Below are 24,617 nucleotides of genomic sequence, written 5' to 3' on the forward strand. Positions count from 1 at the left end.
TTTACATTCAGAGTCACTACTGATATGCATAGTTCGTGGCGGTGTTTTTGTATGCATTCACCGGAATGTACATGTAGACGTTTTCAGTTTTTAATATTCCTTTGCTTTTTTTTGCGCCTAACATATTCCTTACACATGAAATGGATGACGATTCCATAATTTAATTATAAATCATATAAATTCTTTATATTTTATATTGTTATGAAGGATTTATGAAACCAGCCAATCAAAACGCTTCCAAGTCCTTATAAAATTAGCATTGTACAGTTTATTTCCCTACGGCAGTCTTTTCAACCCGTTGTGCGAGTCACACCAATTCGCTGTAAGTACATTTCTTTACCTACTGGCTACGCAACATTAATATAATGTGGCTTAAAATATGAACACAATATTATTTTTCCTTGTAATAAGAAAATGTTTAATGAGAACATATATTAATTTTTTTATGTTACTACCGTGTCGTAATTTTTTTTGTGTTGGGGGGATTGGTCAGATTTACGAACAGATTATTTCTGCACTTATTCACTTCACAAATATAAGGACTGTTATGGTCTAGTGGAAAAAATGTTAGATTTACATTCGTAATGATGGATGTTCAAATCTCACGCCACTACCAAGTTTTCCTTTGCGACAAGTTCACATTTTATAGCAACGAATAATTTTATTAGAGCTTACTGTCTGTGACATTTTTTAAATCCGAAAATAAGTAACGACTCGAGAATATACATAGCACATTGTGTCCTTTCAAACTCAGTTCACAACGGTAAGTATAATTCATAAAATTATACATAAATTTTAATCTCTTACTGATCTAGTTGAATCGTTGATTTGCGTGAAGTTTAGATACTTTTACTGTGATGTGAATAACGATAAAATGAAAATTTGTATGACAATACAAAAGGTCGTGATGAGTTTTCTCTATTAAAAACTGAATATGCAGAAATGATGGTACACAGACAAATGTTTGTATTTTCTTGCAAAGGGTACCACAAATTGACAGCTATTATTATTATTGTAATGTAGAGCTCGAAGAACAAAGAGGTGGTAGCATGTATTGGGAAAGAAGCGAGAAATTCGTGCTCTTGTATGCACAGAGGCTCGCTACAAAGTTAAATTAGGAGTATCTGTTAATGAATCGAGGTCTGAGGGGGTCTAACATGTAACGATATAGCCCTTGTACTTGTATGCACTTGGCAAGTCAGTGTCACACGCGATTTGCACGATTCTCTTGTCTCGATCAAACGCACTCTGGCTTGATATCCCCGAGATCTACGCCAAATGAGTGTTTAAGGTGTTTGCAACGAGCGCTACCGATAGTGGCCGTTGATTTATTTTCACTTTGCCTGCTTCCCGCCCCCCCCCCCCCCCCCATTTACTCTAAAATTTCACCATTTATATCGTACACTAAAGTGACAGTTCGTGCTCTGGCGATACATCACGGTATTAAGATAGTACTGAGCTATTGCACTGTAACAATCTTGTTGCCTGAAGACTATACATTTGTCCTTGCGTACAATGCACTGGCAAACATCATGATGCCAAGCAAAGGACGTTGCCATATTGGTCTTCGTCAACTTGGTTCATTGAACGAGTCATATAACACAGGTATTAAACTTTCAATTTTGAAATTAGTTATGGCCGGTACCGATAATAAAAGAGAATCACAAAACGTTCCTGAAATACATACTGTAAGATGACTGAGTTGCTTGTTAACATTTTACTTCTGTTCTTTACAACTTAACGACATGTATTGCTGTAAGTATTGACCCGTCAAAGTTTACAACTTCGGTTATCATCAGTCTTTCGTCGTTAATACCGGTCTTTTGATAATGGAGAATAATTGTCATGAACTGCTTATTTTATATGAACCTTTTATGTATACATAAATAATGAATTGGTTTGCAAAACGGAGAACTATTCTGGTTTCCGCTACTGAGTGAGGAGTCACTTACTGCAAAACAAGATTGAATCCAATTGAGAAAAAGACAAATTTGAACAAAGACATCAGCATTTGCATTATTTGCAATATGGTACTTCGTTCAGTTCGGGTGTCTATCACGATATATATATATATATATATATATATATATATATATATATATATATATATATATATATATATATATATATATATATATATATCCAAGTGTTTTTTCTGCCTTAGATTGTTCACCTGTCTGCGTGGGTTTGAGTCTTGGGTTCGGCCAATGTGGGTATGTGAGAAAGCTTGCCAGTAGCTTCTCGTCAGTCGGTGGTTCATACCGGTGTTTTCCCGGGTTCTTCTTCCATCATTTGTACTGGCCGCCATGTATAGCCAATCTTTTGCTGAAAAATGGCGTTAAGCTCTACAACAACAACAACAACAACAACAGCATCCTTGGATTGTACGGTGTGTCCAATGGGCCACATATAGGAAAATAGTTTTCACTTGTATGTACAATTATGTTCATGGTAGTGGTACTTTAGTGACATTTTTATGTATTTGTGGTAGCAAGTTATTTGGGGGGGGGGTGTGCGTTGTATGCCGTTTCAACACTGGACTGGATAAAAAAAATTGTTGTTGTAAAGTGTAGTCTTTTGCAGGGACATGGGTGCTTTAGAAACCAGGATAAACTTAGTTGAATGTGGCTGGTGGTCTACATAAAGAGAAAATGTACCACAATATTGGATTGCGTACATTTTGTTTTGAACCTATTATTAGGATGCCAAGAAAAAGTGGTCAGAGATTAAAACTAAATTCATTCATTAATCAGTCTAGACAATTGATTACTAATTGTGGTACAATAGCTAGTTCAGTATATACAGAAAGACGTGAGCCGAGAAGAAAAATATTCCAGACCCTTGATTTTGGGGAAATTGTAATGTGTTGGGTTAAAATTGTAATAAATATTATTACCCAAAAACACGTCATAAATATTATTACCCAAAAGCACGTCATGAATATTATTACCCAAAAGCACGTCAAAAATATTATTACACAAAAGCACGTCATAAATATTATTACCCAAAAGCACGGAGAACTGTTATTGTCTTCATCATACAATGCTGCTTAAGGCCATTACAGGCCGTGCTAACATTTTTAGGGACTACTGTCAAGGTTGTTGAGAACTGACTATGATCCAGTTTATTTGCAAATGATGCGTGCAAAAAGAGTATTCATTTTCCCCAATGTTTTAATCCACTTATCCTTGCCACTTAACGGATTGTTCATAAGTGTCAGTGACATTTCATTTTCATCTCATACAGACTGCATATTGATGTACACTGCATCAAAGTCTGCTGTAAAAAGGGTATGAAATTGACTTTTAAGTTATTTTTACACATGTAACTGCAAAATGCTGCATGATACATAACTGAGGGACTTCTCATAATTTTTAGCCACTTGCACACAGACTACCTTCCCCCACCCACCTGTACTGAATTGCGCACTACCAGTAGCCCTTAGTAGATTTTAGAGCAGTGCATGTAATATTACTAGTTACCAAGAAAATGAACTGTTTGTCAATGAATAGAAGCCTGGGTGTGTCCAGCCTGTAACAATATAACACAAGGGAAGACGAGAGTCCGCACCGTTTGGTATTTCCGAAAGGTAAGAGAGATTGAGATTGTTTAGATCTTACCTTTCTGTCAGTGGTGAAATCTAACATTATCCGAATGCTGACATCTTTCTTCCATGTACTGTTCGTTTAGTCAAAATCTGCTGCGAAGAATTGTTGACTTTTCTGCATTATGCCACGAACTGGACGAAGCTTGTTGAGCTGTTTTGGAAACTGAGCCATTCTTCATTACGGCTGGCGTACCCTGGAAATGAGCAGAGGTAATTAGGACAAAGTAGCAGGGTTGGAATTGCCGAGGAGTGAGGATTGGTATATTACCGAGGAGTGAGGATTCGTAGATTACCTTGTTATATTGCTACAAGTTGGAAACACATAGCCCACTATTAACAATCGTATCAAACAATCAGCATCTTCACCGGATTTTCCACAAGACTATAGCGTGGCCAAGATCAATGGGAGCTGTGCAAGAGTCTCATAGACGAATAACGAGATGCCTAATGAACAAATATTAGTGTCAATATATCAATCTAGCTCGATAATATTGTAAAATGCGGTAGCTGTGTTTAGCTCACCTGCCCACAACCATGTATGTATGTATGTGTGTGTGTATGTGTATTTACGTGTATTTATTTGTGTACGTGTTTGTGTATGTACGTATGTGTGCATGTGTGTATGTGTGCATGTATGTACGTATTATGTGTGTGTGTGTGTATATATATATATATATATATATATATATATATATATATATATATATATATATATATATATATATATACATATATATATATATATATATATATATATATGGGTGGGTGGCTTCAGTGGTGAGGTTTATATTAAGTTTGTTTCGTTTCAGCCCGAATACAAGAATGACCCAAAGAATTGTCTTGATTTTTGTATGGGCACTTTTTAAGTTCGGTGACGGTGACGCTATTAGTCGTTGTAAGTTTTCTGCTACTCTCTTGGCACTTCAATTTTTGTTAGCTGAATTGTCAAGCACTTAAAATTATTTCCACAATTATTATCATCATCATTCTCATTAACGTCATTATTATTATTATTATTATTATTATTAAGATTATTATTGAAATTTGTCGAGGTATAAGAGGTTTTTGAAATTAACGATTTTGCTCCTTAAATTGCATATGTTACCTGACACAATCCTGATTGGAATTTTGATGTGAAACCTTATTACTTTTATTTTATATGAATGATATAAATTTGCAGTCGAAAATTTTACGCAATTTTGTATATACTTTTTTGTCTATCTGTCAAGTATGTCTGCTTTCTATCTGTATTGTATGTCTGTGTTTTTTTGGAACGTACATACCCCGTAATGGAGCTTAGTCTCTATATTTATGAAAATCATCTATAACAATTTAGTACACATTTAAATAAGCTGATGTTGTTAACTGATCGATTATATGAACTCGTATTGTTTTAATGTTATATATTTTAATATTCGTATTGTTGTTTAACAGTCGCTCAGATTAAATAACTGCACATAAATCAATGGATTCAGTATAGTTTTATTTATAACTCAAATGTGCATTGTCTGTATGTACGTGCATACATCATGTGCCTTCCATCATATACAAGTAGACCATTTGCCCCCTTCATACTGAAAGAAGTGCAACTGCGCACAATCCTTTAAAGACGTTGTATCTGCACATCCGTTACATTCCCAACAATTATATATGCAAGACAACCATCAATGATTATCACTTCATTTGGTCTGATTCTGGCAACACAAATTTATCATATCTCGAAACCTGGATAACGCACATACTCCCATATACGGTTTAATCTGCGTCTACTCGGCATCGGACAGTCGCTTTTTTAATCGGAGAGTACTTTTTAGGTTTACATTCTTATGTTTAGACACGTTAATGCAACACGGACGATTTGACTCCAATGCCGTTATACATATATATGTATGTGTGTGTGTGTGTATATATATATATATATATGGCATGTAGGAAAATACACGGCTTACCTAATTCGACGGGATATGCTTATTACTTTCGTTCCTTTAACATTACATGAAGGTTAAGCTGGCTTTTGTGTTACCACTAATAACGCCTGAGGATTGTACCGCAAGGAAGATCTGCTCTCTTCAACTGTTCCCGATTTATCTCTGTGCTTCGTATAGACCCATAAATGCACATTTGGAAAGGTGTAGCAAGTCTTTTATGAAAAATCACCAAGAACCAAATTGTATTGTCTGTCATTCGCATTTGCAGGAAAATTGTATCGAAAACTGCTTGTGTGATAAATGATACTTGACTGTCATACTGCTGTTTGATAGATTCCTTGGAATAATCAGTTTGAAGTGTTTGTTAATAATTGACAGGATGAAACACCGTTGTTAATATCGTATATATCTTATAGGTACACTTCACACATATTTACGTTAACAAGTTTACGTTAATTTCTACATCAAAGCTAATATAAAGAATAATTATATTCAACTCAAAATTATTTTAAGTATCCTTCATATTTTAGCCTACTTGTCTCAAACTTACTAGGCTGTTTTCTCCCATATGTATTCAGCATGAAATACTGTCGTCGCTAGGTAACACCTTGTTACGGTCACGCCTGTCGGCAAGCTGGCAACACACATGCCTAGCAACAGTAGTTGACTGTGGTTGATGTGAAGGGGACGCAGATGTGCTAAATAGGGTTGACTTTATTCTTCAAGGGCAAAGCAATGAGCGAACAACTATAAACAAATGACTGGGCGCAAGATTCATTAAATGATTTTCTTACTTGCCGAAATGAAAAGAAATTCCGCGAATGTTGCAGACAAGGTGTCCCAATTAATGGTTCCCATATATCTGCGAGGTAATATGTTAGACTAATGCAATATATACAACTAAACTAGATAAAAAAAGTGGACTGGTTATATTGCTATGCACGGCCCGTCAGCTGGAATTATATCGGTTTTCTCATTATAAGCACTTTGCTCGTGCTCGGAGTCGACCAAGCCCACTACAATGCAATAATGTACGCTATAATAAAATAAATATAAAAAAAACACCCACAGGCAACGCTTTAAGCAGAAACAAAACCGCAGTACATTTTAATCCAAATATAATACTTTAACAACAAATATACACAATTCCGTGACAGCTACCATTATACATATGAACAACTAAAACGATATTGTCAAGCCAGTATTGCCGTAGCACGAAATCTTCTTCTGCTGCTGCTTATTATTATTATTATTATCCAAGCTAAAAAAATTGATTTTGTTTCTACTATCTAGATATCATCAACCCAACAATCACCGAGCAAGCGACGTCACCATGGTTGAACTCAATTGATACATGTGGTATATCTGGAAAATGGAAGAATCAGCTGGGGTCCATACTGGACATTTCCTGCGAAAATGGTTATCTGAATGGTAAATACAGCAGTGCCGTTGGTAATGCAAACGGGTTGTACAGACTTTTTGGACTATACAATATGGTTGGGGCGAATAACCAGGACTGCGTTGTAGGATTTTCGGTTGCATGGAATAATGACATCATGGGAAATTCTAATTCCACGACAAGCTGGACAGGTATTCATTATGCATCCGAAGAAATGATTCATACTCACTGGATCTTGGCAAGATACATGGAACCCAACAAGCTGTGGGCAGCCAGCATGATTGGACATGATGATTTTAAACGAATTTAAATTTACTTTTATCTGGAATCACTTGACATAAATCTTATAATCACCGCACGTGAAAATAATTGAGACGTTGTTACATGTAGTAAAATCCCAGTGGAGATGGCAGTGTATAAGCTGAAACAGAATAATCTAAAAAGAACCAGCTGTGGACTAAGTTTGATCCTCTACTGCAGTAACTCTTGTGAGCTCAGATGAGTGTTAAAAGAAAGTTGCGAATACTGTTTGTTTCATCTTTACTTTATTATCGAATTGAACTTTTGTTTCAGATTTATCTATCTTAGAAAACACTTAATTCATTGGAAGGCATTTTATATACCGAACGATAATGAAACCAAGCAGAACTATGTTAAAATTTAGGCCATTTAGATAGTAAGCATCGATGTAACTTTTGAGGAGCACTCTACAAAGCTAGTGAAATTCGTGAGAACAAAATTGCAAATTTTATGTGCCTGAAAACCCGAAGTCACTGTTAAACTTGACGATTATTTCTTCTTAAAGTAGTGCATCAGTAAATTAGCCGATGACGATAAAAAATGCAATAAAAATGTGTAGACAATCGAGTTTTCGTAAGTTGGACTGTTATGTTGTTACCTCGCTATATTTTACAAGGATACGGCTTACGTGTAATTCAGAAATACTGTTTCCATATACATTATTACAAATCTTTGAAGAGATGAGACAAATAACTGGTGGAGACTTGTGTGCGCTATATTTACTCAGATTCCCCATGTTAACTACACGTGTTTTTACATTACTGTTCCCTTTGAAAAATATGGTAGCTTCGAGCAAGGATGAGCTAGGCAAATGCATATTTACTTTTCCTTTCACTAGGCGTGCAATGGGTTATTAAACAAATAATTGAATATACTGTTATTCAATAAAGTTGCCTTGGAACAGATGTGAAATTTTAATAAGACTTTGGGTCCATGACTGCTTAGTTAGTTGCTCAAGCAGATTACGTCTACTGAATTGAACTTTTATATATAATCGTGTGAGCCGCTTTGTAATTATTCAATCATAATTTGACTCCATCATTAGAATACACATATTCACATAACTGTCCCTCGGCAGTATCGACTTAATGAAATCAACGATGCAGGTACACAAATGTGCTGAGATCTGCAAACTCCACGGTATACTGCGTCGCTACAAATGTACGAGTTGTATCACTGACGTCGTATGTGGCGTAGGAAGCAAGGCTACAGTGGGACTTGGTGTGACTGGAATAGCCACATCATTGACAGTGGGGGCAGGGCATTGGAACAGCTATCATGATGTATCAGTCGTGGCAGGTACAGTTAGTGTTGGTGGAAAAAATATTAAAACCTGAGTCATCATACAAAAATCACGAGTCATAAAAAGCATTTTATGTAGGATTAATAAACTATATTTAAAAGTCATTGATCACGCTGCCATTACGGCATAAGAATCCTGGCCGATTTGGAAGCTTCAACATACTCAGAATCACAGTGATGACTAGTCACTGAGGCCAATGTAATGCCTGGAGAGAAATCAAAGCCAATGTCATTTATTATAGTATAAAAACGCGGTGTGCGGGCACACAGGGGTAAGGAAAGGTCTTTATTTTATATTGACCCTTTTACTAATGACATATGGTTAGAGGTCAATACGGGCATATATTCCGGTTTATACATGTACTAGAACGTTATTTTGTACATTTGTGACAAGCTCTTTCAGTTACTTAGCTCTTTGTCTCCCAATATCGTCGTTTGTATTGATCTTCCAGTGCCACTTAAACAGACTCTATGAGACATGAAAGTTGTATTAATTCTCTCACATCTATGTTGGACTCGGCCATCTATTTTCTGCACCTTTTTTATATATTTATATTCGGGCGATGATGTACAAAACCGACTTTAACGCAGGCTTTCATTTGTTCAGTTTTATCTTTTACATAATTATATTTCAGCTTTGGGTGAAGGCAACACAAATTATCTGGACTTTATATCGGGTTGTTTATAAATTATATTTTCTTGAGGCTATTTATGGATATCCTGCCATTTTAAGCTGCAGCAAAGAGGCTAGGCAAGCTCTAATTGATTTGCACTCCGTTTCGCAAAATAAGCCTTCCTCGAAAATCCCAAAAATTCAGCGATCGCGCCTGTGCCAAGTTTTAGACCGCGACCTCGTTGCTGCTATCATCCAAAATTTTTATCAAGACCAATTCGATAACGTGTAAATTTATCGTGATAAATCCATGCGGAGATAACTGAGCCTGACTAAATAAATTTATAAACTTTTTATGTCCATATTACCGCTACACCAGGTCTGATGAATATTTCGTAACGTGCGAGTGTCAACTCCGTTAAACACAGCAAGAAAATTACAATTATCCCTGATCACTTTAGGAATTTGCGTATACCGCTGGGTTACATAAATCACATCTGTGTTTTTATGTCTGCCTCGAGAAAATATTCTAGCTGGATTGGACTGTTTGTCCAGCATTACATCATCGTACACAATTTAATTGTTAATAAAGCCATCAATATCATCAATACTTGGTGCTTCATCGATATCAGTGATAAATTCAACATCATCTCCGTTTTGATTTAACGATTTTGCATTTTCATTAATATCCTTAAGTACATCATAGCACCGCTGGTCATCTATAAACGGAGCAACCAGGTACAACTTATCCCACTTGAGCCATCTCATTATCAAATTAACTAACAGTTGCGTCTTTCCACTTCCAGATGGACCTATGATAATCATACAAACAGAAGTTGGTAGAGCAGCCTGATGCTTGACCGGATCTTGTTTTCTTGTCGCTGAGAAATCAATTACATTCATGTTATAGAAATATAATAAATAAATATGGATTTATAGTGTGTGAAATGCAGGACGCGTACCCCAACAAGTACACTAAGAACTATTACAACAAAAAATAACAGACCAGCACTTACAGGTAAGTGCGAACGATGCGGTACAAATTTTTTTTTTATATTGCTGCTGATAAATCGGGTGACAAGTCAGTGTCAAAAAACCGAGGTGATATTGCAGCAAAATTATGAAAATTACCGGGGACTCCGTGGGCTAAATACCCAGGAGAAAAACACCTCCCAGGATATAATTACTGCGGACCTTGAACCAGACTTGATATCAGACTTGATAATCAAGATCAACCAATACCTGATGAATATCCAATAAATGAAATTGATCGAGCTTGTCATGCTCATGATGTAGTTTATAAAAGTAAAGTTCTACATCATAGACATATCGCAGATTAAAATTATTTCATGCGCTAAATAAGATTACAGATAAATCTTTTAAAGAACTATTAGCAAATTGGATAGTTGTTGTTGTTGTAGGGTTTAACGCCATTTTTCAACATACGATAGGCTATACATGGCGGCCAGTACTAATGGTGGAGGAAGAACCCGGGAAATCGCCGGAAAGAACCACCGACCCTCGAGAAGCTACTGGCAAGCTTTCTCACATACCCACATTGGCCGAATCTGAGACTCGAACCTACGCAGACAGGTGAGATGGCAGTGATAGTAAGATCTGCAATGAAAGGTAAGCTTGTATTGGGAAACGGGAGTTTCCTAAGCTGGTAATTAATCAACCGATTTTTATTATAATGGAATCGATTTATTATTCTCCAAGAGGATATTGGAAAGGTAGAACAGCGATTAGTAAACTCGCCGAACGTTCTACTGCTGAAGCGTGGTTAGCACCACAGGCAATAAGGCAAATTTATATATCACTACCTAAACGAATCGAGTACGCACATTTTGATGTCAGCGTGCCAAATGAAGTTCATCAGGCTGATATATTATTTTAACCACACGATACCATTAAAATACGAAGACGTCAAATAACATACAAATAATCGTTAACTGTCGTTGACGTTGCAAGTAGATACAAAGAAGCATAGCCGTTATCAACTAAAACATCAAATGAAGTTGCTTCTGCGTTTAAACGAATTTATCGACGAGGTGGTCTACGTTGATCCTGGCAAAGAATTATAGGGCGCAGTATCGTCTGTAATGAAAAAACATAACGTCCCCATTAGACGAGGACATACTGCAATTCATCGTGATCAGGCAATTGTTGAACGATTTAATCGAACACTTACTGAGCGGTTATTTAGATATCAATACGCGAAGGAAGTCATTCAAGACAAGAGGTCTCTAGAATGGGTTGCAAGATTACCAAGTGTGATAACTGCGTTAAATAATGAAATAACTCGAACAACTGCGTTGAAACCCGTTAATGCAATCACAAGCGCGCGTATATCAATACAACGACGTGATGTTTCAGCACAGCCGGTATGAAGTAATGTGACTGTAAGATATGGTGAACTTGAAGGTGGTAAAAAAAAAGAGCGACTGGTCCTATTTGGAGTATCAACGCACATAAAATTTCCAGCGTGGTAAGATCTGCTGGTAGACCTGCAATCTACAGACTGGATTCAACTGCTCCTCAACGTGGATTTACACGTGAACAATTACAAGTAATTCCCGAGGATACACACTTACCACCCGATCACTTAACTAGCACGTCGACGCCGATTACATTCAAGATAGGTCAACATCGTCTATTCGCGTGTATGACCGCGACTACTATCTCTTCTATCCAAGGTAAATTGTCTTGGGTTATTACTCGAGTACTCACACAACATTATACAATTACAATTATAACTTGCACAATGATTATTCTGCTGTTGATTCAGCGCGTAGATAAATTCGGCGTCAAGATTAAAATCGCGTTTATTTTGTTTTGTTGCATTGTTTATAACTAGGTAATTTTTTTCTTATTATATCGTTGTCAATATCATCATTGATGGTTTCTGACGCGCCCATGACAATCCTTCGCAGTTGAGACATTTTTCTAACTCGAGGTACAGCGAGATAAACTTAGTTTGACCATTCAATACGATCATCAACGATCCAAACTCGCGTGTCAGTTAAAGTAATCCTTGAGATGAATGTACTGTCATTGCATATCCTAGCGTCCACGGAGATTTGTCCAGCGATAACGCATCTTCGACAACATTGACAGGGACTAAAACAATATCATTCAACACCAGATTCTGTTTTTCAGTCTGTCCTGGTATATCAACGTCGATATTCTGTCGTCGCGTATCAGCTAGTCTGTAACACAACGGTACACGTAATGGTGAGCACCTTTCCTTGTGTAACTGAAATAACCGCTGTTGAAGCGTGTCTCTGACTATCTTTCTACTTGGCACTATCAAATCGTTTGGTATACGTGTTGCCCAAAAGTCGTTCAAAGAAGTTTCTGGAATTATTTTACGCGCTATTTTACACTGAATTTTATCAGGTTGTAGTCTGATTAATTTCTTAAATTCCTTTAATTCTTCATCAATAGATCCGTGGTCACATCGATCTCCGAGTAATAATCTACAAAATTCTTCAACCAATCGTGTGGAGATGGTCCAACAAACGGTGGTGGTTGACCGTGATCGCCGCACATTATCACAGCAGTATTTTTCAGTAACAACCAATCAAGAAACGTTTGTAATGTTTCTAACGACACTGTGCACACTTCATGCCAAATGATGATCTTTGGAATATATTTCTCTCCCATTCGGTCAGGAGTCCATGTGCCACCGCTGTATTTCAAAAAGCTGTGATAAGTACATGATTTCACCCCTCTTTGTTTCATCTCCCTGGCGAGTCTGTGTTGGTGTTAACACAGTCATGTCATCTGAATTCTGTCGAAATAATTCAATAACTCGAGTTGTCTTGCCAGGCCAAAACCTCCCGGTCCGTTCAAGTACACGGTTTTGTGCCGGGATACTGGATCATACACGGATGCCGCCGACGACAATTCTGATATCTGATCGCTGCGATAATTATCTTTAATCGTAACATCCGCGGATTCACAATAATGATGTAACATTTCTTGTTTTATTCTCCACGAACCCCATGATGCATCAGTACTTGTAAAACGAGCCAGTAATTCTGAATATTTTATCGATATAAAATGAATCCGTGGAAACTCTGACCGCGGTGTCAGGAAATCAATTTATCATTGATAATAAAGTTATAGAAATATAAGCGAGCATTGAGGAACTTTGCCCCGACTGTGCAAAAGTTGAGAGTTCCCTCCCTTGACTTCCAGAGGATTGCACAATAATGTTGAAATACACACCATTTCCTATTTTATAGGAATTATATCTTATATAGAAAATGAATAAATTTTCAAATTTGACTTGTTAAGTAGAACTAAATTCAAGTTGTATTATTTTATTGCAATCCAAAAGTAAGATGTATAATAATTTCTGAAACATATATCAATAACAAGGTTCCGTGGCGCATTGTTAGAGCTCTGAATTATCGTTCTCGACACTTCGATTTCGAATCTAGTGACTGGCATATTGTCGATGTAGGCGATATTTAGCGATTTTATATATAATTGGGAGTTCACCCCAAGCTCGAACTTCAACAGAAAAAATTCACACTCTCCCCACGTCTTCACCACGGCGTAGTGCTCTTTTGCTGAGTGTGCTGAAATATGTTGAATGTAGAGAAGGCCTCCGTATGTTGTGCTGTCCTTACAATTAAGTTATAGTTAAAAATTACATGTTGCGCTGTCCTTAGGATAAGTTAGAATTAAGATTATATGTACCTGCTGATCCTGCTGGCATATCATTTGGTAAGCTAGGGGGTCACATAAGATTATAGTTAAAAATGTATGCTGTGCTGTCCTTATGATAAATTAAAATTAAGATTACATGTTACCCGTCAAACCTAACAGAATGTCATAAGGCAATCTAGGGAAGGCACGGTAAATGGTGTAGATATACATGTTGTGCTGTCCTTAGGATAAGTTAGAATTAACAGTATATGCTACCCGTTGAGCCTGCTAGAATGTCGTAAGGAAATCTAGGGGCTCATATGGGGAATGTGCCGTAGTTATATATACTACATATTGTGCTGTCATTAGATGTATTCCTCTGAGCCTGCTAGCATATCATTTGGTAAGCTAGGGATTCACATGGGGAATGTTTCGTCCTTGTGAAAACGCCCGCCCTCCTGAGCCTTCTAGACTGTTGTTTGACAGGTTAGGGGTTCACATGGGGGTTGTGTTTCCGTGCTCCTGAGCCTGGTAGGATGTCATATAGCACCCTATAGGCTCATATGAGGATGTGTCGTCTTTAGTGTATAAAAGACACCATTCTGGAGTTGCTTGGATGTTGTATGGCCAACATAATGGTGTAAAATATTTTTGTTTTGAATATATATTTAGTATATAATGAATTACAAAAATATCAATGATATTTTTTCTGCTATTAAAAAATTAGAGCGCGACGGCATAAATTTATCTGATGAACTAAATCCTGAAAAAATTATTTCTGATTTTGAGACACTGCAGGAAAGAAAAGAAGACGGAGCATACACGCTGCCATCTGAGTACAGACACGTAAAGAAAATTCACACGGCTATGTGTCAATCGCTGGCTACAATAAAAGAAAGTGAAGTATAAGAATTTGTCAATCTCTTCAGGCCATTGAAAACATTAGATCAGATTTATGTCGTGAATATGAGGCAAAAAAGACAGATAATTCTCGCGTGATGCAACTAAGAAAGATTATATCTGGAAATGAGAATGAAAGTTAGACTCATTTGTGGAAATAAAAATGAAAGTATGTCCCTGACTGTCAGGAGAATTTTTCCTTGTCCTTCACCACTGACCAATTTTCTGTAAAATGTGTTTTTTGTGAAATCTGTCAGTTTGCACGATTTTGACTACCTATTGCCCTACCAGAATTGAGAGATCAGCCGATTTACACGATTTTGCCTACCTATTACCTTATCAGAATTAACAAATTAGTTGATTTACACGATTTTGACTACCTATTACCTTATCAGAATTAACAAATTAGTTGATTTACACGATTTTGCCTACCTATTACCTTATCAGAATTAACAATTTTGACAGATATTCAACAAAATAATTATTTTTATCACCGTGATCAGTAACATATGTTTTTTATTGAAATCTGAGCTACAGCTTGGGTCTAGTTCATTTGTCAGTACAAAAAAATATCCACCTTGACTGTCAAGGACAAGGAGGAGAATTATTGTTTTGGGTACTGTTTCTTGATAACACTCTTAGATTTAAAAATCCTTGAAAATCGTAGATTATTAGCATTTTACATATAAATGTATACTTAGCGTTCATTCCTTAAATCCAGAAATGCCCGGACTGGTCAGTTAGTTTGAAATTTATTCTTGATAACAGTGGATTATGACATCGTAGATAGACCGGATTGATCGGTTCTTGTACAATCAGATATCCGGGTGGTTCTTTCGGTGTGAACGAATAAAGAATAAATCCTTGCTGCGCTTGATTTGATATCATTGTGTCTGTGTTGTAACTTCGATCATTTACATCACACACAAGAATGATAGCGATCGCTGGAGTTATATTTACGATTTCCGGAGATACATGTGGGCTTTCTACGTGTAGAGTATTGTTGTATCGGATAATAGTTGGTAACGGTAGTGTTTTTCTCCATTGTTTAAGTACTTCAGAAAAGTTTTCGTTGATAAGAGCATCTACGGATGTTTTTAGTTCGTCTATGTTATACCCGTGAATTTTAAAATTTGGTAGATCAGCTTATGTTATCTTGTATTTGTTAAGAAATTGTTGCTTGTGGTCTTTCCGTCTAGCATTTGTTGTTGCCTGAATTACTAGCTGGTGAAGATATTCCATGTCGGATAGAAGCGGATTTAATATTTATATTTGTTTAATGATTTCTCTGCGTGAACTTGCTATATCAAAAAGATATTCTTGGAAGTGTTGCCGTAGTCGCTGTTGTTGTATTTTATGTTCTTGATTAATGATTTCAAAATACTTAATAATTTGTTCTAGGTTAATAACCACAGAAACACTTCCAGCGGCGGATAGTTCATAATCAAAATACCTCACCATATGGCCCTCGGCGATGAATCTAAATCACTACCCAACGTTGAAGTTCTTATGTTAATTAAATGTTGTTTTTACGAAGGGGTAATTTCGTGGTATGATTGTTTGTCCATGATGAAATCAGACTTTTTTGGTTCTGGTAACGCTTATGGTACTTCAGGTGGAATTTTAGGCATCATAACACTGTTCTGATCGATGACTGATATATATCAATGACGCAGTCGGGAGGGTTTACCTCTATCGCGGCAGACAGTGTTGGTTCATGGGCTGTTATTGCTATCTTGGATTTCTTCCCGGTGATACTTTTTATTCTGCGCTGTAATTCCTCATTGATTTCTTCGATTTGCTAGCAGCAGGTGGACATTCCAACAACGTTCCAGTCGGGTGTACCATCTGGTTTATTTTTATTTGCAAACACAAATGAATTATTTGCTGGTAATCCACCAAATGATTTTGATCTGATATTTGGCCAACTATGGTATACTCGCAACTGTGCTAACGCGATCTCTTTTACCGGAATCGCAGTTGGAAAATTAATACCAAATTCAAGCTTGGTTGAGCTTACCTATTGTTGTTCGTGCCGGAGTTGTATTTGCGGCTATCTGCTGAAGTAGTTTTGTCATTATTATTTTCATTTTTTTTTCAAATGGTGGTTTTCTGCGTCGCCGCGTTTATCAAGGACTTCATTGTATGTATCAATCATTAAGGCAAATTCGAAATCTGATATCATTGTGTCGTTGATGCTTGATATCAGCGGCGATAATTTCGAGTACTCGGCTGTGGACGTGTTTTATTTTCAACGTAGTCGTTGAGTTTTGTGCTCGTGCACTTTGATATCTTTTTCGCGATAATATTAAAAACACCTGCAAACGCCGCTGATGATGAAACGCATATTGTTATTGCTACTGCAGTTGTTACTGGCGTTAGCGCTGATAATACTACCCCGGTTGACGCAACTAACGCAGATAATGAATAAACCACAACATCGATGGCAACTGCACGCCGCTTGTATCTTTTACTTTCAACGTATACTGGTCAATGATGGCTTTTAACGCTGATTGCCATTCACGTGCTTGATCATATCTATATTGTTGAACATTTAATGTTGTTGACGCTGTCAACGCCATCATTATTTTACGCAGTAACCAACTGAGGTGTTTCAGATACAAATTCTAGACACCACCAATAAGATGTTGAGGTTAATTTTTTATCAGCTGCTTCCAGAATAAATGTTTCTTCGCTTCTGCTATTTAATATGATAGTCACAACCCCGGAAAACGTATCAGTTGAATGACTCCATGGATACGTTGTAAATATCTCGAATTTTTCAGCACTGAACACAGACAGCCTATATACACCAGTGACTGTTGCGGTATGCTTGAGAGTTTGTTTTTGCTGTGACCATGTTGAGAATCCAGATGATACTGTGTATACTATGTTAGTAATTTGCCCCGGAGTTACTCCGGGTGGGATTTTAATCAGATTAATTTTGTTAACGATCTCAGGAATTCCACTTACGGCATCTTCGAGTGTTTTTTTAATCGTGTCAATGTTTGTCTTGATATCAGAAACTTTCATGTCAGCAGTGAGCGGAGTACCAAAGAATTCTTCTGCGGTTTCATCAATTTTTCTAAACTTTCTACGGAGATTCGTAAACATGTTTACTTGAACATCAAACTCGGCCCGCAACGTGGATAATTTACCATCAACGGTGGTGTAGTTAACGTCATCATATTTTTTTGTTGCGGCATCTTCATCAGATGTTGGATCTGTTACAGATACTATTTTATTTCCATTCATCTTGAGTTTACCTGTTATTTCATCGCCAGTTAATTGCAAACGATTAGCAACACTTTTTGTGATTTCGTCTCTGATGGTTGTAAATGATATACTTGAGTCTCTGATTTTTCAGCTGTCAGTAAACACAGGGATGTTATCCATGGCCGCACCGTGTACTCGTCGAACTATGTCATTCCATTTGATATTGCTGGTTTTTAACACACCATATCGGTCGTGAAAAACAACAACCTCATCTCGGTCAACCGTGGATAGGTTCATAAGATTGTCGATTTCATCTTTAGTCGCATATTTTGATCAATCGATATCATCGCCTTTTTTGCCTTTACTTTTGCTGAGAGATCTTCCGTAAATATCAACCATATTATCTTTAAGGCTTGTTTAAAACGATGATAAACGGTTAAATCTGTTTGCGGTATATTCGTGCACGACTTTGTGAGGTGGTTTGGTTCATTTTAATAACGCGTCAAGTACATTAATTACTTCACGGCCACATATTGGTGGATCGGTTAATGTTTGTGTTGGTAGCGTTGAGTATCAAACTGGAATTTGAAATCCGTTGATGTATTTTAGAAATTCAACTGGTGGTGCTAACTCATACGAATCGAAATAAATGATTCAACTTTGATCAATTGCATATGCAACTCAATGAGTTCCTGGACCAACGCTGCCATCAAGATTGATAATTCATGTTTCAACGCTGTTTGGTTGTTGTGGTAATTGATCTTGCATAAAACACCTTTAAAATTCTTTCTTTTGAGTTGCTTAGCATCATCAAGTAAATCAAAATTTGACAATGGTGAAACACCCTGTGTTTTTCTCAACGACGTTTACGACACCATTCGGGTGGGGGAGTTCCTTGTAGTCTTAGACCCTTTCCGTACCATGAGGGCAGAGTTCCTGGTAGTCTTAGACCCGCTCCGTATTGTTCCACTCGTAGTCTTAGACGTTCCCGCTGAGGCATACCTGACTTTTATGGGCGCCTTGTTGGTTTTTGTGTCCGAGATGATCCTTTATTTAAGCTTTCCTTGTGTAAAATTCCCTTCCCAGTTGCTTTCTTTAATGCCATTCCAGCTGTGGTTCCAACAGCAACTAACGCAGCTGTTTTTGCGACAGCTGGTGCAGCACAAGCAATTAATGCTGGTATTGCTGCAAGAAGTGGAAATATACCACCGGCTGTAACCATTTTGTTTGACACCACTTGGAGCTAAATCAAACTGAACTCCGACTTTTGATTCTCGCGCTTTATTGAAATGTTTTAGTTGAGTTGTAGTCAACGGTAATTTATTTGGACCACCATTAGCAATTTCTTCATGTTTTAATGTTATTTTTGCCCCACATATACTTGCGTTTTTTTTATTGTATTTTTTTTCGCCTGACCAGGAGTCAAGGTAACATCGACGTTAGTATATGACATTTTTATAATTATCGCGGTTGATCTAATTGTCTACATATTTTCCACTGGGGCATCAATAACTCTCATTCGTCCACCAACACCTTCAAGTAACATTGATTTGTCGCTGAGTATAACAGCATTTACTCTGTAATTAACACCACCTGTGTTTACGAGAGCTCGAAAATGTATAACAACGACAGATTGCTTAACTAAATCAAGATGTTCCAGCGAAAAGTAATAAATCGGGTACAGCGTTGTAAAATATGTGATATTTGCAAACCAGTATCAATATTTTGATCACGTCCCATAAATGTCATCAAACGATGATATCCACGTGCTACATAATTTTGATGTCCGTTTATTCTTAAAGATACTTCAGAGACACCAAGGTTGTCAAATACCATTGGATTTCTTTCTTGATTGTTTAATCGTACAGCATCTTGAAAAACAAAAAAGATATACCTTGGTGCAAAAACACCTTGCTGTGATGCTATATGCCATGTAAATAAACCGTCGATGGCACTGTGAACACTATCGGTAGTTGTTGTTAACCATGATAATATCGATTAACCGCCTTGATCCATTAAAGAAAGTAACTTTTGTTCTTCAACGAATGATGGAGTCATTACGGCATCCATAACGAAATTTTAAATAATATTACTTTACCAGCAGCGCCACCTACTCGCCGGATAGCATCATTATCATCACCTTTTCGCGTAAGTACAAGTGTATGTTTGGCTCCAAAAATAACCTTTCGGACATTTCTGCAAAATCCAAAGATGTGGGACAGTGGAATTGCACATGAAAATCTTTTACGAAAACCTTTTAACATTAATTGACGTGTTCTAAATCCTACACTATAATTTGGGTTGCTATGAACCACCGGCCATACATCAGCGTCAGCGTTGTCGGCAATCATTCTTGGTCGTCTTACAATATCAGGTCTCCCATAAGGATGGTCAGCATTATCCTTGGCGAACATCATAGTCGGACCAGCTGATCTAGTATAATCATCTGAATATCTTGCTAGACCCATAATTGTTGTAGCAATGTCAACATTATCATGAATTGTCTCAATTTCTTTTCCATCGATCATGTATATAGCATTTTTGAATAACGCCATGATTCCATTATTAAGAAACCCAACTCTGACATCAGCTGCGTATTCTGTATTAGCGACAACGTCTGTTACAAGTTCACATTCGACTTCAATAAATGTTTCAGCGGGCAAGAAATATCTACTTGTATCGTGAACTTATAATTTAATTTGTCCCCCCCCCCCACGCTGATTTTGCTGATGTGCTTCATAAGAATAATACTGATAATCACGCACAGATTCATCCTCGAGTACTGGTGCGTCCATGTCAAACGCTGGGTCGGATATACGTTTAAACATTTTATTATAATTTGTTATCGTCTAACATGAAGACCACTTCCTGATATATCAGACTTGTATTTACTTGTTCAGCCCCTTGATTTATCAGCGCTGCTAGTTTTTGATTTGCGGCTTGATTTATTACTTTACTGACATTTGCGGGCATCACTTCAGTGCTTGGTAATTTCACTGGTTATGGCTAGACCGCTTTCGGTCTGAGTATTAATCATGCTAGTATGTCCTTGATTGCCGAGAATGTTTACTGGCAACCTTACCAATAGCACCAGGAGCTTTAATACGAACAAAGTCAATAGCTTTCACTGATAATTATTTTGCGATCGGTATTGCTTTGGGGGCTATCCTTCTGAATAAACCCTGAACAACATCACCGAATCCATCTCCATAAGTTGCTTTATAAGTTGGTAATCGCGAATTTATCACCCTAACCGCTACAGGTCCACGGTGAGCATTATGTATAGTCATCTTATTTGTTATTCATTTATCTAATCGCGATAACAACTAGTCACTATGATAGTCATCAACGATTTCATCAACGAGTTCCCGATAAACATTGATGTCCATGATACCGCCTTGAAATAATCGTCGACAAATATCAGCTGCTTCATTGGTTATTTCTGGAGAATTGTTTCCAGCTCGTTTACCTCCAATCAGAATTTCTAGTCGTTGTACGTCAGAAAGGACGTTGTTAGGAGAGGCAGTAATATCACTTCCCAAACAACTACCAGTAACACCAATGTCAGGCTCATCGTAAAATTCTTTCACCGTTTCTTCTTCTTGTTGCTGTAAATTTTTCTATCTCCGTCCTCGTTTTTGTTTCTGTTCTCGCTTTTGTTCCTTTTCTTTTCGTTTCCGTTCTCGCTCTTGTTCTTGTTTTTGTTTCTGTTCATGCATCATTTTATCATATTCGTTTACTCCTGATAAATATGTGGTATAAAATATTTCTCGTTTGTTTATCTGATCAACATTTCGATTTATTTTAAACACCCAATTAATCTATGTATCACGACTTACATCTTTAACATATTCGGGTTTTAAAAACTTGTTCTTGGACGATAACTTTTAGCAGCAAACGCACCAAACTCGACTATTTCATCGGGTTTCATTGGTTGAATTCCTTTTATTATTTGTATACCGTTTTCAGTAAATTTCTCCATAAAACCAGTTCCTTTTTTTCCACATTTTCTTGGTTCTTCCCCAACAGCACCTTCTGGTGTTTTTTCTTCTTCTTTAGGTTGAGGTTGTGCGGCAGCCATCTCAGTTGGAAGTGCTCGTAAAATCTTCTTTGTTTAGTTCTCGCTGCTACTTTTGCAGCAGCCGTCGCAACTCTTTCAGTAACCGCTGTAACAGGTTTAAATAATTGTTCTGCACCAGTTGCAAATTCAACTTGAGATTCTTGTCGTCCTTGTAATTTTTGTCTGACACTATCTCGTACGGGAAGATATTTCTGTATTGCCTCTAGTCGCTCTCGAGCTAATCTAGTGGTATACGCTTCACCTATGTTAGCCATTATTGATATAATAATGATTTAATTTATAGCAGCAAAGAAGCCCTGCGATTGTTCGCGATCAAAAACAACTTATCAGCGATAGGCTGAGTAAGTTATTTAGAGTTTTTTAAGTTCGTTGATAGGGTTGTCTCATTCCAGGTACTGAGACAATCGTGATTTTTTTTTTGGGGGGGGGGGTGTTGGGGGGAGTTTCGAGGAAGGCTCAAATTTGAAACATTTTTGATCAAAAATCTTATAAATCTCGCAACATTTATCGCGATAATCCCTCATTTCTCAAGCAATTACAATTCGATGTGGTATAATCCCAGCTGAACCTTCACGTCTATCTAATATTAAACTAGCCCTCATAAAAAGGCTCTAACATCCAGTGGTGGAGAAAATCGCAAAAGCGCGATTGGCATCCACTATAAAAACATACAATGTCTAATAGGAAATCTCCACACAATGATGTGCCCAAAAACTCACTGTACCACTTCCGCATAAATACTCAAATCACGAATTTCCTGGAAGACAACCGTTGGGCGGTCCCATAAGGCACTTATCTGAATCGGCTCTTTGATTGTAGCTACCGCTCTACGATCTATGACATCCTCTCCAATCTTCTGTCTTTAGATTTCACATTCCCAATGATGTTGGCGAAGAGTCCATGGTGGAATCTAAAATGGGTACTAACTTTGCTGAACAAGACACTTTTGAACTTCTCTCAATGGCCTTAGTGGTTCACCTCTCATGCAAGACCTACTTCTTCACCGTATTAGCAACGGCAACATGATCAGATAAACACAGGCTTTACCATTGGGCCAGAACTACTTTCACTTTCGACAAGATAGATCAATATCACTCACAGGGAATCAGACGTTTGTAATTATATCTCCACTATGGGAAATTCCTCAAATGGTCGTCTACATGGCCCATTGCATGCTTTGAAGTGGTATTTATAAGGATCCCGTCTTTTCGTCGAGGTGGACCACACCTCATTTTACTACTCAGAGGGAAAAGGACGACATATAAGCACAGACACCTTCCTCCTGGATAAAGTGTGTTATTTTGGAAATAAAGCCAGATCGCATGTATTGAATAAGTATTTCTGTTCATGAAGTTAGAACAGGCGCCATAAGCATTGTATTTCAGCGAAACTATTCTGTAACTGCCATTATCTATAACATTGATCATCTCCAGCTGATGGAACAAATAAACATGGAGCAACAGCTTGCCTCTACAGTTGCATTAGGACGAGGATTAGGGAAGTTATTTCTCTTTTGAAGCCGCTTAACGACATAGGGTGTCTGTGTTCCAGTCTGCTTACCTAGAAGCTGTATCTCATTGGCAAGTGTACCAGATATAGTCTCACCGGTTTAAGGCATGCATCTTTTCCTACTTCTTATCTTTTTTCCTAAGGTAATATGATCGGATAATGTATTTGAAGAAGAAACAATGTGTATATGGAAAAAAATTCTTTCCAGTAAAAATGTTTCCTCAATAATATCTAACCGAGCCTAATACAAATATACCCATCAAACCTCAGCGCAGAATCATCCATACAGGCAGCGCGCATTCCATTCCAGTAGTAACTGCGGTATTCACGGGAACTGACGCCAATGCCATCTGTTTGCACGAATTCGTATAGCTATAAAAAGGAAAGAATATACAAGTCCCAGATGTGGTAATCACTGTCGATTTTTAAATGCATGCGAGTTTCAGCTTCGTTTGGAAGGTACCAAACAAGAAGATGATAACAATAGTCATTTGACTATTTAAATGGATATGTCATTTTATTTGAGCTATGCCAAAATAGAATGATTTGCGATTGTATGGCGTCATTTAGCATACAAGGTGCCTGGGTACCCTTGATTCACCTCAGTTCTTAACATGATTCTGGTTTTGGTTTTCATTAGTGACTGTTATGTCTTTTGAACCTCCGATGTGCACATGTTCTGTAAGCATTGCTAGTACTGTTGGCGATGGTACTAGATTGGATTGTGATGGTAATAGATTGGATTGTTCTTCTACCTATGACTTCCGGGGGACTACGTATAATTCTTGTTCTGTCCAGATACACCTCTTAGCTACGGAATATATTTATTTATTTATTTTATTTATTTATTTATTTAATTATTTATTTTATTTATTTTATTTCATTTATTTTATTTATTTTATTTATTTATTTGACAGCCCTTATGGATTAAGTGGTTTAAGCGTCAACTCGGATGAGGGACGTTGCGTGTTAGAACTCCGACTGAGTCAAACCAAAGACCTATACCAATGGTACAAGCTGCTTTCTGGTTGGCGCTCATCATTAAGATGTTAGTGTTAGGACTGGTCTGTCTGGTTAGTGTTAGGACTGGTGTGTCTGGTTAG

General features: G+C 37.3%; 1 protein-coding gene across 2 annotated transcripts in view; it reads left to right on the forward strand.

The window, feature by feature from the left end:
- LOC149790562 (uncharacterized) overlaps nt 1-7,801 on the forward strand; it is a 29,317-nt gene extending 21,516 nt beyond the window's left edge. The window contains exons 1-3 of one of the 2 annotated variants that reach the window (XR_016423868.1): nt 253-322; nt 4,417-4,502; nt 6,829-7,801. Coding sequence is in view for 1 of the 2 variants with exons in the window: in XM_089972626.1 (XP_089828752.1) it covers nt 4,417-4,502; nt 6,829-7,244 (502 nt within the window). In the remaining variant the exon portion in view is untranslated. Of the gene's footprint in view, nt 1-252; nt 323-4,416; nt 4,503-6,828 lie in introns of those variants that run through there. The other variant, XM_089972626.1, reaches the window with a different exon arrangement.
- Nucleotides 7,802-24,617: the final 16,816 nt, after the last annotated feature.

Source organism: Sinohyriopsis cumingii, chromosome 10 (assembly GCF_028554795.1).
Source record: "Sinohyriopsis cumingii isolate HCF-2022 chromosome 10, ASM2855479v2, whole genome shotgun sequence".
Classification (NCBI taxonomy): Eukaryota; Metazoa; Mollusca; class Bivalvia; order Unionida; family Unionidae; genus Sinohyriopsis; species Sinohyriopsis cumingii.